At 47.2% G+C, this 15,707-nt stretch overlaps 1 protein-coding gene across 1 annotated transcript in view; it reads right to left on the reverse strand.

The window, feature by feature from the left end:
• LOC308048147 (S-adenosyl-L-methionine-dependent tRNA 4-demethylwyosine synthase TYW1-like) overlaps positions 1-15,707 on the reverse strand; it is a 110,797-nt gene that overhangs the window by 94,455 nt on the left and 635 nt on the right. The window contains exons 2-7 of the mRNA XM_080357079.1: positions 14,351-14,514; positions 13,039-13,173; positions 12,389-12,490; positions 11,405-11,599; positions 9,688-9,969; positions 8,296-8,418 (exon numbers count right to left, since the gene is read on the reverse strand). Of these exons, the coding sequence (XP_080213205.1) occupies positions 8,296-8,418; positions 9,688-9,969; positions 11,405-11,599; positions 12,389-12,490; positions 13,039-13,173; positions 14,351-14,514 (1,001 nt within the window). The remainder of the gene's footprint in view (positions 1-8,295; positions 8,419-9,687; positions 9,970-11,404; positions 11,600-12,388; positions 12,491-13,038; positions 13,174-14,350; positions 14,515-15,707) is intronic.

The raw sequence follows: 15,707 nt of genomic DNA on the forward strand, positions 1-15,707 counted from the left end.
AGCCTCTGCAACCAGCTGTGAAACAGGGATGTCAAAGTATCAGCTCTGACATGAACAACACAAGGTAGATACTTTGCCTGCTTCAGCAGCCCAACTATCAGCAGAGGAAGCAAGACCGTGCCTCACCTTGTAACAGGCAATATAAAAGCAGCTCCCGCTGTGCATAACTGGTGCTGCCCCTCACACAGAAGAGCAGGACACAGGCAAGATGAAGATGTGGCCTTTTTTTTGTCTAGCAGAACATGGATGCACTTACTGTACCTCAAAACACCTTGACCAAACAACATATTTATTTGGCACCAGATGCTGCGCTCGCACATCCTTGCGCTGCTCCGCCCTTTGACAGAGCACCACCAACTTCCTTCATGCTTCTCCCATTAATTACCATCAGCAGATAATTACTCTGTGCCTTGATCCACGGACTGTTGCTCAACTGCGTTGTTTGGCTGGCAAGAAGCTTAAGGAAAGAAGTGCACAGAAAAAGAAACACCTGAGCAACACAGCAGAAAGTTTGTGACAAACAGGGAACAGATGGGCTGGCCTGCTGCAGAATAAACCCTGCTCGGCTCTGGCAGATGTGCTCAGGAAAAGGCTGTAAATAAAGAGGAAGCTCAATAGTCATGGGGACTTCAGACTTACAGGATTTTTAATAATTATCAGCTCTGCTTTACTACCTATTTATTGGCTAATTTACAACAGACTAAAGAACAGCAAGGGATATGGGATCTATAACCCAGTACAAAAGTCTTGATTCTTATATCTCAAATCCCTTTACAAAGGCTCATCAAGGAACCAGGATTGAACCACATAGCAAAGAGTGTTTAACCAGAGGGAACCTTGGATTTTTTTCTTTTATTCCTCTTTTTCACTGTGCACTCCCACGTCTTACCTGGAAAAGGCAAGATCTCTTGTAATATTCTTTATGAATTCTAATTCTTTTCCACAGCCAAGGCTTAGGGAAGATTTGAACACAGGAAAGGGGGAGTGTCCCTGTGACAAATCCAAATTTTGATGCTAGAAGTAGCACCCAGGCAGCTAAATTCTATTTCTTCGAGCTCATTTTAAAATATAGGATGACATCAAATTCTAAGCCAGATTAGCAGAGGTCAAAATCTACCCTAGAGGCTGAGTGGGTGCAGATAAGAGCACATTTTTCCTATAGGAAACTTCCACCCATTAAGAAGTAGAGAGAGTTTTTGAAGAGCTCCAAACATGCACATCATTTTCGGCTGGTTCTAAATCTGACAGTTATGTACCCGTGCCATATTCAATTTGGTTAAAACACGGCTAAAATTCTTGCATACTCTCAAAGTTTCTGCAGTAACACTTGGTCTGCAAACCTTACGCCTTAAATTTGTAAATCTTAACACTCACTGTCCCACTTCGAATAAAACTCCAGGCAACTTGACTGAAAGTTTCTTCACCCAGTGTGAGCAAGTTTGATCTTCCATAACAGTCACAGGCACAAAAGGCTCTTTGGAAACATCATGAGTGCTGCAATTTACAGTCCCACAGAATCACAGAATGTCAGGGGTTGGAAGGGACCTGGAAAGCTCATCCAGTGCAATCCCCCCATGGAGCAGGAACACCCAGATGAGGTTACACAGGAAGGTGTCCAGGCGGGTTGGAATGTCTGCACAGAAGGAGACTCCACAACCCCCCGGGCAGCCTGGGCCAGGCTCTGCCACCCTCACCCCCAACAAGTTTCTTCTCAAATTTAAGTGGAACCTTTTGTGTCCCAGTTTGCACCCATTGCCCCTTGTCCTGTCACTGGCTGTCACCAGAAGAGCCTGGCTCCATCCTCCTGACACTCCCCCTTTAGATATCTGTAAACATGAATGAGGTCACCCCTCAGCCTCCTCTTGTCCAGCTCCAGAGCCCCAGCTCCCTCAGCCTTTCCTCACACGGGAGATGCTCCACTCCCTTCAGCATCTTGGTGGCTGCGCTGGACTCTCTCCAGCAGTTCCCTGTCCTGCTGGAACTGAGGGGCCACAACTGGACACAAGATTCCAGGTGTGGTCTCCCCAGGGCAGAGCAGAGGGGCAGGAGAACCTCTCTGACCTACTGACCACCCCCTTCTAACCCACCCCAGGTACCATTGGCTTCCTGGCCACAAGGGCCCAGTGCTGGCTCATGGTCACCCTGCTGTCCCCAGGACCCCCAGGTCCCTTTCCCCTATGCTGCTCTCTAATATGTAATTCCCCAAATTATACAGGAACCTGGGGTTGTTCCTGCCCAGATTCAAGACTCTACACTTGCCCTTGTTCTATTTCATTACATTTCTCCCCGCCCAGCTCTCCAGCCTGTCCAGGTCTCTGATGGCAGCACAGCTTCCAGTGTCACCCACTCCTCCCAGCTTGGTGTCATCAGCAAATTGGGTGATAGTACACTCAGGGTGGTAAATGCCTACTCTTTAGGGAAGAGAACCAGAGGGGATCAGGAAGCCCTCCCTGTGCCAAATGGACACAGAAATAAACAGAAACTCCTTGAACATGGTCTCTGGGACACACTTTGTTTCCCGCAAACTCAGTCTTGCTCCCTTACACATACCCTTCCCCCCTATTCACATTGCAAATGTGACTATCAGCATCATTAAACTTTTTGTTTGAGAAAACAAGAGCATTAATCTCAAAATTGTGTCAACAAGATCTGCCCATTTGATTACCTCCCAATCCATCAAAAAAAATTAGAATATTATTATTATTATTACTCATGCCTGCGGTTTATAAATATGAAGGTTAATAAAGCCATTTCAGTCCCTGGGAACCAGTTCAGATTGATCTGTTGTTCCAGTTTATCACAATCTCGCAGCTGTGGGAGATAATCTACATTAGGAAATGGTGTCCCTATGATTAATAGCAGTCTTGCAGGCCACAAACATCTCCATTCCATTTCACATTTTAGCTGATAAGTGCATTTCAGGGGAGTAACTCTGGAGGGCAGGGAAAGCATGCCACAATTGGACAGCTTAAAGTCCACTTGGTTATTAAATCCTCTAAAACCACTTCTGCTGCGGCGTAAAAGCAATTTGGAGAACATGCCCAGGCTCTCAGCCTAAAAACAAGCTGGAAGGGCAGAAAACGCAGAGAAAAGCCAGATGTGAACCCACCTCACTGTGCAGCACCCAGGCCAGCCTGAAGTCACAGCCTGGGATCATCAGGGAGCAGAGAGGAGCAGCTTCAGGGCTGATGGCCATGGAATGAGCCCCCCAGGCCTCCTTGGGCCCACAGGCATTCCACACTGCTGGGCTTCCAGACTTAATATAATAATTCCCTTTGTTAACACAAAGGTGTCACGTGTGCTGATGGGGAGGTCTGAGTCCAGTTCAGCATCACCTGGAACGGTATCATCTGCAGCAAGTCCGCAAAATTGAATTTCTCAGGGAAAAAAAAGGCTGGATTTCAGCAGCTATGAAGTAGTCATCACCGCATAGCGCGAGATTTGGTAAACAGAGTATGCAATTGATCTTTGTTCAGTCACCAGTTTGTAGATTTGAATGATTTCCTTTTGCCACCCAACCTTGTATCTGTTTTTGGGCCCAGTGTGCAGAAGGCACCATCAGCTTGAACTGTGGACATTGATCCTCAGAAGCTCTTTAAAAATCCACTTTTTCCCCCAAGGGAGAACATGTAACAGCTACAGCTGGATCTGGAAGAGAAGTTCTGGCCTTCACCTTGAACTTCAATCCATCTGCCCGACCCAGATGACCGCAGGAATCCACTACCTGCCTCCAACTCTTTGACAACACTTTGGTAAATGCAGTGAAGCTGCAGGATATGGAAGAAAAAGCCACAGAAGAAAACTCAGCCTTGATTTCCATTCAGTAAAATAACAGATAGATGCAAAATTCAGATCACCTGCAGAGATTTGAGCAAGCATGAGATACATTTGCCTCCACGGCATCACACTGCCATCCCATAAAAGGCAGAACAACAAGGAATTCTGACCATCTGTGACTACACATTAGTATAGGCCAGCAACTCTCACAAAAGCCAACAGCAGCAAGTGCTGGGCCCTTAAACACTTCATATTACCTGCACTGCACAAGGCAGAACCTGCTGTTCTACCTCCCATAGGCACAGGAGTTAATACCCAACAATGACATCCATAAAACCCATTGCTGGAATCAGTGAGGCCAATCCCAAATCCAAGTAACCCTGGGTTTGAAGTGTCTCAGATATAACCCTGAAATACAGAAGTTTTCCTTAAGCCTGCTAGCTTGTATATCAGCACTTCAGCTACAAAAAACACCCCAAAACAAAACTCAAAGCACCTTTCTGTGTTGGTGGGGATCACTGCAAGACAACAGATTACACCAGTGGAAAACAAAAGTGTCAGATTAATTTTACGCAGTTCAGCATTTAGCAAGAAAAAAAAGGCTAAAGAGACAGCACAACTCATCTGAAAACAGCAAATTTCTCACAGCCACCAGAGTGAGGATGCAACTTCAGAACCAGCTGCGCTGCATTTAAACAACTTTATCTTCCCGCCTGGGAGCAAAAGAGCCTGATCATGATAAATTACTTTCATAAATGCAGATCATCCTGCTGTTTCATAGCGAGTCTACAGCATTTATTTTCATTACAGTAAATAACCGCACCTACAGGATCATTTTACCATTCAAGTGGTTGCATAAATCTGTTGCAAGTCAATGCGCACAACGCCTGGAGATTCGCCACCAAGACCAAGTCGTTCTTTGTCCCGGCTGAGGATGCCGATCGCCAGCAGCTCAGGCTCGGGCAGTATTGACACAGCCACATCCAGCTGTCACTCTGGAAGTGACAGCCCGGTCAGGATTGCTGAGGATGGACGTGGATGTCACTGCTGAGGGCCCCTCTGCATCCCCTGCTCCAGTTACAGACACATGAAACCAGAAATGAAAATTGTAGCCAGTCGGATCAACCACACAAAACAGGAATAAAAACTATAAGGTTTCAAGATTAACCCAAACACCCGTGACATGACTACAGCAGCACAGTTCAGTGGTATTAGCCACAAAAAGGCTGATCCATAGTTTTTAGGCCTCCTGTCTCGCCAGCTGATAGCAGCTCCTACCCAAAAGGGGCAGGACGTGCCATGCACAGAATGTACTTCCAGTCCTCCCCAGCATTGCAGGCCCTGCACTCCCAGGATTTGACCATCTGCACAGGCCAGAGGGCAGCAATCACCTGCCGGGGCAGAACAAGGGTTTGCCATCTCCTCCTCCAGGGAGAAGGCAGGAGAGCAGAAACCACAGCTTGGAGACAAGCATTTGAGCTCAGAGAGAATCATAGAATAGAATCATTGCAGCTGGAGGAGGCCCTCAGGATCACTGAGTGCAACCATAACCTAACTCTAGCACTAACCCATGTCCCTGAGCATCTCATCTAAGCACCTTTTAAACCCCTCCAGGGATGGTGACTCCAGCACTGCCCTGGGCAGCCTGTTCCAATGCCCGATAGCCCTTTGGGGAAGAAATTGTTCCCCACATCCAACCTCACCCTCCCCTGGCGCAACTGGAGGCCGTTTCCTCTGCTCCTGGCGCTTGTTCCTGGGGAGCAGAGCCCGACCCCCCTGGCTCCAAGCTCCTTTCAGGCAGGTCAGAGATCAGAAGGTCTCCCCTCAGCTCCTGTTCTCCAGCTGAACCCTCCAGGTCCCTCAGCCGCTCCATCACACTTGTGCTCCAGCCCCTCACCAGCTCCGTTCCCTCCTCTGCACTCTCTCTAGTGCCTCAATGTCCTTCTTATGACAAGGGGCCCAAATCTGAACACAGGATTCAAAGTCTGGCCTCACCAGCACTGAGTACAGTGGCACAATCACTTCTCTAGTCCTGCTGGCCACACTATTCCTGAAACAAGCCAGGTTGCTGGTGGCCTTTTTGGCCATCTGGGCACACACTGGCTCATATTCACCCACTGTCAATCAACACCCCCAGATCCCTCTCTTTCCAGCCAGTATTCCCTGAGCCTGCAGTGTTCATGTTGTGACCCAAGTGCAGGACGCTGTCCCCCATATCTGACATGCTACTGCAGCCAGAGCCACAAGAACCTGATCTAGAGAGATATTTGCACTTTTGCAGTGAGTAATTTGTACGTACAACATACAGGCCTCTCATCGCTCCAGCAAAGCAACAAGAAAGAATTGTTTGAATCATGCATCAGCAAAAACTATACACAGCGATAACTTTTCACTGCCTATGTAAAAAAAAATATCATACCACACCAACTTCAGCAGAAAGTATTTTACTGCTGTGCTCACTTTTTATTCATAAATTGGACTATGATACCTGGTTCTCCTTGTTTATACTACACTCTGATCATGGTGTTGCCATATTGTCAAGTCAGTAAAACTCAATGCCTAATTTTTTTCATAAAATAAAGACACCACCTCCCTCCTCTGGTCTCAGAGCATCTCCCGGAGCCGCTGCTGCAGAAAACGCGGTTCCCTTTTTGTCAGTGACCTCTAGTGGTGAGCACACGGGGAGGAGGAGAACTTGACAGCACCTGCACAGGGGGAGCAAGACCGATCCTTTCTCCCTCCCAAGGGAAAACAAACTGCTCATCCATCCTTCCATTGCAAACTGCAGCGCACAAGTCCACGTAAGCTCAAGGACAAGAGCTCTCGCATGCTCTGCATCCCCCATAGGAGAGCACGACCGCTCTAACAGAGTTTGTTACAAGCAGCAGGAAGTGTTTTACCTCCTTCCTTAACCTAATGTGAAGAAGAGATGCCCACGCTCCCCTTGTCACCTCCTCAGCACGCCACATCCCGTGAGCCATGGCCTGGCTCGCTGTGGCCCCGCGGTGTCACCTTGCTCCGGCTGCTGAGGAGACTGTTTGGATTCAGAAAGGAGCTGTGAGGTGTTCTCACCGCAGAGATAAGAAGGGTGTAATTACAGACAGGGAGGTTTGGTGAGAGGGGATGGATTGCTCAAGGTTTCACAAGGAAGGACATCACCATGGAAAGATCGCTAAGGAGGAAAACTGGAGTCACCAGATGGCAACACAGATCACACATCCATCCTGGGGACAATCCTTCCCCCTCCCCACTGCCAGCTGCTCCAGCAAAGAGTGTGGGGAGCACACTAAGGCTGAGCCTCAGAACTGTTCATATCCTCACTCCTTTTTGTGCATTAAGAGAAGTGTGAGCAGCAGGTCAGGGAGGTTGTTCCTCCCCCTCTGCTCTGCCCTAGTGAGGCTGCATCTGGAGTTCTGGGGCCAGCTCTGGGTTCCCCAGTTCAAGAAGGACAAGGAATTACTGGAGAGAGTCCAGCAGAGGGACACAGAGATGCTGAGGGGTCTGGAGCATCTTTGTGATGAGGAGACACTGAGAGAGCTGGGGCTGTTGAGCTGGAGAAGAGAAGCTGAGAGGGATCTGATCAATGGATCAATAGCTCAGGGTGGGTGTCAGAGGATGGACGAGACTCTGTTCATGGTGCCCAACGCCAGGGTGAGGGGCAACGGGCACAGACTGAAACACAGGAGGCTGCATGTGAACATGAGCAGAAACTTGTTTGCTGGGAGGTGCCAGAGCCTGGCCTAGGCTGCCCAGAGCGGGTGTGGAGTCTCCTGCTCTGAGACATTCAAACCGCCTGGACCCACCTGTGTGATCTGCTCTGTGACCCTGCGTGAGCAGGGCTGGGCTGGGGATCTGCAGAGCTCCTGCAGCCCAGCCAGCCTGGGGTTCTGGATTCTGTAACCGAATAAATGAGTTGGGTATACCCTGTTTGCAAACTGAACACAGAAATACAAACAGAACTGCACAGGAACGGAGACAGTAACAACCTGAAATGGATCAGGGAATTAGGCTCGGCTTTGACAGGCTCAGTGCGGGTCAGACCCAGCTCCGCAAGCAGAGCCCCTCACCTTAGGATGGCAGTGAGGACACAGAAGCTCTTGCAGCCACACTAAAGCTCCAGCTGCAGCTCTGCTCCCCAGCACCACACAGCCCCATGCTTCAAGTGAGGCACTCACAGGCAGATATAGCCACAGGGTTTGTGTTCAGACACCAGACTGTGAATCACAGTAGCAGAGATGGACATCCAGATCTAAATGTTAGCAGGGGAAGTAATTTTTCCTTAAACTCAAAATAACAAGTTACCATTGCAGCATTTGCTCAGTGAACAAGTCACAGTCAGCAGGTAACTATATCCAATATATCTCCATGTATGTTTTTTCTGGGACAAGTTCTCCAACAGCTCATATTTCCTTCTCTAACTAGGCCCTACAGACTCAAATCCAGCAGGTAATATTTTCATCAATTCAACTGATCAGCAACAAAGACCTGACAGTTCTACACTCGCTGTAGCAGAGGTACCTTTGCTTTCTTCATGTGGCTCATGATATTGCCAAGATCTTCAACATCGATGACGGAATTTGTGCCTCCAGCTTCCTCAGCATCAGCTTCCTCCTCACTACTGGTTTCAAACAACTCCTCTGCCTGTGTAAGAGACCAGAGAAAAAATAAATAAGGAAAGTAACTGAATGTTAAACATAAGACCTGCATCTATACTAACCAGTGAAATCAGCTCTCACAATCAGCCAAGACTACTGAAAAACAAGGAATAGTGTCTGCCACTAACCCGTATCAAGTATACAAGATGTATTGTTTGGAACAGGTTCTCTAGTAGCTCAGGTTTTACTCTCCCCTCTATCTAGACCCTACAGATAGTCAACCAATAACCTGTAAAATATATATGAGATGCATTTAAACTTAGGACTTTTATCAGCATGTATTTTTAAGACTTCAGCAGCCCATAGACCACCTGAAACTCAGCCCAGACAGCCTGCTTCCAGATTGCTCCATTTTCCACGTGAGAAGTGATACAGAGGAGTCCAACCCCACCGCACACTATGAGAATCTGGAAACCTAAAGCCCTTTAACTCCTGTAAGTGCACCTGCCTGAAGGAACAGGGAATGAGGGATCTGCTTCTCAAGTCAAACCCTTCACAGAGCAGAAAAGTTGTCTCCTTTCTGTACACAGCCAAGGTACAGCACAACAGCACTGGCGTAACAGCAAGATTTTTTCTTCTTGTTCCTGCAGCAGCCAGCACTCTCAGATCCACTCAGCCAGAAGAGCCCTTTTCCCTACAAAACTCAACATGAAATGATTGCTGTGGTCAAATCCACAATAAATGGCTTGCAAGTAGGCTTAAAGTGCCATAGCGGCTCCAGGTCTTGCACTGTAGAGCAACAGAGAGGGTTTCTTATTTAAAACCTGTCAGCAAACACTCCAAAAGAGACAAATGATTACAGGCAGATACAACCAGAGGAGATCCAGGACTCACTCAGGTAACACTCCCCAGCTGCCTTTGGAAAAGCCTGGGATGCAGGCAAAGCACCTCAGCTTCCACAAGTTGAAGTGAAAGCAGATTAACAGGGAACTAAATGCTTCACTTGGCTACAAGACAAAGCAAAGACTGATGAGAATCCAAACGGGCTCCCTGAAGCATCTGCCACAAGATGCACCTGCCTCCATTCAAGGGGAAGACTCCCTCATCACACAGCCACGGTACAGCACTAATTCTTCACTCTTTTTTGGATGGTGTATTCTACTTGTTATCTGCTCACCCCTCTTCCTCCTTCACTCCACAAAGTAGCATCAAACTCACATGTCATCCCTCTGAGCTGCAGGAGGAAGGAGAACAGACAAACAGCACCACAAGGAGCACTAAACCAGAAATATGGCCCTACAGTTTTTGGCTCTACCTCAGTATTCTCGTATTCTGACACTCCGTGTTCAGGATCTGAGCTCTCTTTGCTCTGCTTCCCCGGAGACTTGCACTTCCCTTTCTTGCATTTCCCGCTGCAGGGTTTCTTTTCCCCTCTGCAGAGGGCCTGGAGCCGGTTGAGGAACTTGGTTTTCCAGGCTTCAAAGTCGGCCTCGATGCTGCCATGCTTGCTCTGGGCCACGTTGCAGTCGCCCTCGACACGAGTCATGATGCGGCTGGCACCGAGCATCCACAGCCACCTGTCGATGTTTCTTCCAACCTGGGATATGATAAAAGTTAACTTGGGCTTCATTTAATTTCCCTTTAAGTGAAGCAGGCAACCAAACCAGTGAGGAGTGAGCCCAGCGAGCTGCACAGGGCTGCAAGGCAGGGATTTCTGGACTCCTCAGCTGCTGATTGAGAGCACAGCCACAAAACAGTCTGAGCACCACACACAGCCCCATTTCTACCATCACATTGATGTGGTGAGAGATGAGCTCTGGGAACAAGCTGCTTTGTGCATGTGGACCTTCTGACCAACAAGTATCACACAATATTTCACATGGCCCCAGCTATACAAACATAACAAGCTGGCAACAAGACACATAGCATTTTTCTGAGAGAGATGAAACTAATTAGGTCAAGATCACAGAAACACAGAATATCAGGGATTGGAAGGGACCTGGAAAGCTCATCCAGTGCAATCCCCCCATGGAGCAGGAACACCCAGATGAGGTTACACAGGAAGGTGTCCAGGCGGGTTGGAATGTCTGCACAGAAGGAGACTCCACAACCCCCCTGGGCAGCCTGGGCCAGGCTCTGCCACCCTCACCAGGAACAAGTTTCTTCTCATATTTAAGTGGAACCTCCTGTGTTCCAGTTTGCACCCATTGCCCCTTGTCCTGTCACTGGTTGTCACCAGAAGAACCTGGCTCCATCCTCCTGACACTCCCCTTTCCATATTGATCCCCAGGAATGAGTCCCCCCTCAGTGTCCTCTTGTCCAGCTCCAGAGCCCCAGCTCCCTCAGCCTTTCCTCACACGGGAGATGCTCCACTCCCTCCAGCATCTTGGTGGCTGCGCTGGACTCTCTGCAGCAGTTCCCTGTCCTGCTGGAACTGAGGGGCCACAACTGGACACAAGATTCCAGGTGTGGTCTCCTCAGGGCAGAGCAGAGGGGCAGGAGAACCTCTCTGACCTACTGACCACCCCCTTCTAACCCACCCCAGGTACCATTGGCCTTCCTGGCCACAAGGGCCCAGTGCTGGCTTATGGTCACCCTGCTGTCACCAAGACCCCCAGGTCCTGCTTTATTTTACATCAGGAAATAAAGCTGAGGTCTACAGAACACAGCAAAGGACAAAATATGTCAAGAGAAGCACTCTAAACTAAAAGGCAGCAAGTGAGAAGATTTACAGTACTGTGCCCTCATGTACTGATAAAACACTTTCAAAGCTGGAAAACTAACTCAGCAAGGATTTACCCAATGTATTAACCACACCTTGCAGATTAATGTCATGCTCATGGGACTCCTTTCCCATTTCAAAGGGCAGCATAATTGCTTCAAAACTGCACAGCCTGTGCCCTAAACCCAGTCCACACAAAGGCTGCAAATCTCACCCAAACTACCAGTTATCGTTCACTTTTGGAGCATTTTGGGAAGCTCAGCCCTTCAGAGGAGCAGAAACTTAAGAAAGGTGCAGAGCAGATACTTACAGTGTTATAATGATCAACATAAACTGAGTTTCCCAAGCCAAACACAGCGTATCTCAGGCCTTTCAGATGCGTTTTCCCAAAGCGAAAGTCATGCGCTGCCTCTTGTAACCACTTGCAGAACCACGCTGCGCTCTCAGTTGGCTGCCCATCTGTGTATGTAGCTACCAGGAACACACAAACATTCCTGCTGGTTGTCTAATAATATAAAGAGAACAGAATAGAAGCGATCAGTGCATTTGTCAGAACACTCGCCATCACTAAGAGAGCTGGAACACAAGGGGAGTTGGAAGAAGTTAAAAGACGAGTTTTTTTCTAAGTGGGTTTTTAGTCTGGGACACTGCAGGTGATGACCCAATGGTGGTGAACAGCCATTCCCCCTGTAGAGACGCCTTAAATTAGCCAGGAGAGATCAAACTGTCTGTCTGCTACCTAACAGGTGGTACGAAAGAACAGAACATCTCCCTTCCCCACCCCAATCAACAGCTTCTTGAGCAGACTCTTGCAGCAATCAAGTCTCCCACCGATTCAAAAAGCAACTATCAATATTCACAGAAGAAAAATCCCTCAAGGATTACTCCATCTAAATATGTCTCGCAAGGAGTTTTTAGTCTATAAGCCTGTGAAGGCTGCAGAATTGTCACCATCTGCTTGTTCTGGTTTTGAACCCTTCCCTGGGGATACAGAGACAGAACAGAGGGACCTGGTGCAACCGCTCTCACAAAACTCACACCTGAGTTACAGAACCAGCTTGTACAAAGGCACTGTCAGCATCAAAATATTCTATGTGATCCTCTCCTAGGAATAGTCAAAATTTAGGTGTTTTCTGCTGAGGGTTGATAGGCTACACTTATACAGAAGGGAAGTAATTTTTACCACACATCTTTGGGAATTTCCAGAATTATAGGAAATACACACAAGGGGAAAAGAGCCTTTGCAACATAAGGAAAAGCTTTTATTTATTAGTCATATTTATAAGGTACTTACCTCCTCTGCTAAACAATCATCTGGATCATAATCTCCCATGCTGATGACTTCCACAGGCAAACAAAGTGAAATAACGGCTTCAGCCAGACCTTTGGCAAACCTCTGAAAAATCAAAATATAGGAATTTATCAGTTACTTCAACTCAACTATGGTGGGGATCAAACAAGCCCCAATATGCCCAGTCACAAGACTTCTCCCACAACAGAAAGAACAAAGACATCCGAGAACTGGGCACTGGACCTAGAATTCCTCATGTTAAAATAAAATTAAGTATATTGGCTGCAAGAAGAGAGCGACATGAATTTTAATGACTAATGTTTTCACATTTATACACACCATTTTTTCCAAAAGCACCTAAAACAGTATTTGTCTCTAAGAAAACCTGCTCGCAATTAAGAGTACAGCAAGAGTAAACTTTAAACTTCATAATCAATGTCTCTACCACATGCACCATTTAAAGCAAGTAGAAAAAATGTTATTTTTATATAATTTTAAATTATCTTTCATGTTGGGCAATGACTTTTCATGAGCTAATGAACTTTCTGATGTTTACACTGTGCAATATTTCTAAGGCAAGCAACATACTTGAATCTCAATGATATTTCAAATTACTTCATGTATGTGGGGAAAAAAAAAAAAGTAACTGATACCTTTGCTGTGCCAGTCTGAGACCCATAGAAAATCTTTACCCCGGCAACACAGAGCTCCTTTGCCTCCAGGGTGGCTGATCCATTTACTAGTTTGTCTTCTGTTCCTTCAGAAGAAGCTGGATTCCCATTGGATTTTTCACCCTAAGAAACAAGCACTACGTCTCATTCAATCCCTTTTCAAAGTGATGTTAACCCCTTTCTCCCAAAAACACTTAAAACACATATCCTGTGACCAGACCCTCAGCACTAATTAAATGAGGCTGTCAAAGCATTTTAGCTTCTCACACCTAGAGAAAGACACAACCATGTCTCTGAACTAGGCCACGCTCCAATAAACGCATGTCACACGCAGCCAGATCCAGCTGAATGCAGGAACCTCCCAACTCACGCAGCAGAACTTCGCTCACCTGTGCAAGGTTTTAGCATCCTGAACAGCCTAATCCCACTCTCGTCCTAAAACCAGCCCAACTTCATCAGTAACATCAATGGAAAGATGAACCTGAGAACTCCAGCACAAGCAGAGTGATTGATTTGCTGTGACAGAGCAACCCAGGCTGACACGATCTCTCAGTAACGATGGGAGAAGCATTCAGCAGAGATCTGCTCCAACATCAGAGCAATGAGGGCACCAAGTCACCCACAAACATGAGACCATCCAGGCTGAGGATTATAACCCTCAGGTGGACTGAACTGTAAGGAATGTTTAATGAAGAAATGTAGTTTTCACAAACTGGGCACCTGACCCCAGCGAGGGAAAGGACTGAGACACATCAGACTGTGGATCCTTAATGTAAAACAAAGTCTCTTCAAACTAATCCCAGAATGCAAACTGATACCTGTATTTACAAGTTAATCTAGAGGGAAGGACGGCCAAAGAGCCAGGAACCCATTTTTAAATAGATCAATAAGGGAAAGGGTATTGTTCGGATTAGACAAATGAAATACGTAAACTGAGGCAGGTGTCGGGTGGTCTGTAAACCCTGAAGAACCAACCAGTGGGCAAGAGGGGAGGGAAATTGCACCCAGGATTTGGAGGAATATAAACGGGGGCTTTTTGCCCTATTATGCATGCCTGCCTTTAGGGAGAACACTCGGTCACACAAAATCATTAATAACATGTGCTTTGCTGAGAGATCCTGCCTGGGCCTATTCTATTGGCAAGGTGATAGTTTCCTACACGACCACATCTGGCCTCTGCGGTGACCCACGGGGGCCCACAGTGGGGCAGAACATGTCACTGCACTAGTGGGGACCGTCACCCGGCAGCCACTTGCTTCCACACGCAGATTTTGGGGCCTTCTTGGGCAAAAACACTTCGATCTTCACTTGCCTTCTTTCTGGTTTTGGTGGTGAGGAACTGAACGATGATCCAAACGCTGATCCCAACAGCAACAACAGAATAAATGTAAAATCTGTGTAGCCATAAGGACACCAGGGAAGTATAGAAGTTCCACGTATCCATTGAGACATCTAAATCTGGAATAAATAACAGATTTAGCAAAAGCAGATTCCTACAGTATGAATTCAGTGTAAGCACACAAGAAAATAACCATACAGGATCCACGGGCTCACACCATTAGCTCTTCTCAGGCTTGCAGAAAACAGCTTTTGGCTAAAGACAAAAAAATACAATTGAATCAAGGAGCCTTCACCTCCTCAGAGGCGCATAAGCCAAGTTTCATCTCCGTATCCAAGCTAATGTTTTACACTGTCACATGGAAACTCTGGGTTTTGATTAGACAGGTTCTGTTCTAAGGAAAGGCAGAAAATACTTTAATGCTGTGCAAGTGCCTGAAAGTAAAATCTCCTTGTAGAACATTTGCTGTATCATACTGGCCTTAGTTTTGCACAGACCTGACACAGGCAGATCTCTGGAGCTAAAAAGCTCCATATCAGGGGAGAAATCACCTCCAAAGAGGCTGCTGCTAAACACAACGCTTGCTTGTGTACATGAGACACCACACTGGTTAGAACAACAGCTTTGACCCAGAGTGTCAAGGCCAGACTGAAACCTGGAAACCTTCAAAGTACTTTTTCAGGATTCTATCATGTGAGTGACAGTTGATTCAGAACAACCAAGATTGTTCTGAACCAACTTAAAGATTCAGGGTACATAACACTATAGGCAGTAGTGCACCTGTGCAGTCCCCCACATTACCTATCTCAAAAAAAAAACCCCAACAAACATTTAAGAGTTTAAATAAGGCTTGTTTGTAACACTGATGGACTGAGAAATGCGGACGACACCCTCCTGCTGGTATCCACAGTCCTCTTGGGTCTTGTTTTGCAGACCTGAGACAAGAGCTCAGAAACTGCTCATTTCCAAGAGGCTGGAAGCTTTGCTAACTTATTTTTCCCCTGGGTTGTTACTAACGGTACAAAAGCTTCTTTCCCCCTCATCCCTCCACAATTAATGCTGAACACCCAAAAAGAAAAGAGCCAAGGGGCTCCCAGGCCCGTTCAGCAGCTCATCCTGTGCCTCCAGCACAAATGGTTTACGTGGGCAGCCCACAGGGGTGGGTTTTACCCCTCGAGGGGGCTCCAGAAACCTGCAGCAGCCCAAGTACCCCACACCCTGTGCCCACCCAGCACCCGTCATCCTGCACCCCCCAGCCCATCCCTCCTGTGCTCACCCACCTCTCTAACCCCCCCATACAAACCCCTCACAC

The sequence above is a fragment of the Nesoenas mayeri genome (genome assembly GCF_963082525.1).
Source record: "Nesoenas mayeri genome assembly, chromosome: 20".
NCBI classification, from domain to species: Eukaryota; Metazoa; Chordata; class Aves; order Columbiformes; family Columbidae; genus Nesoenas; species Nesoenas mayeri.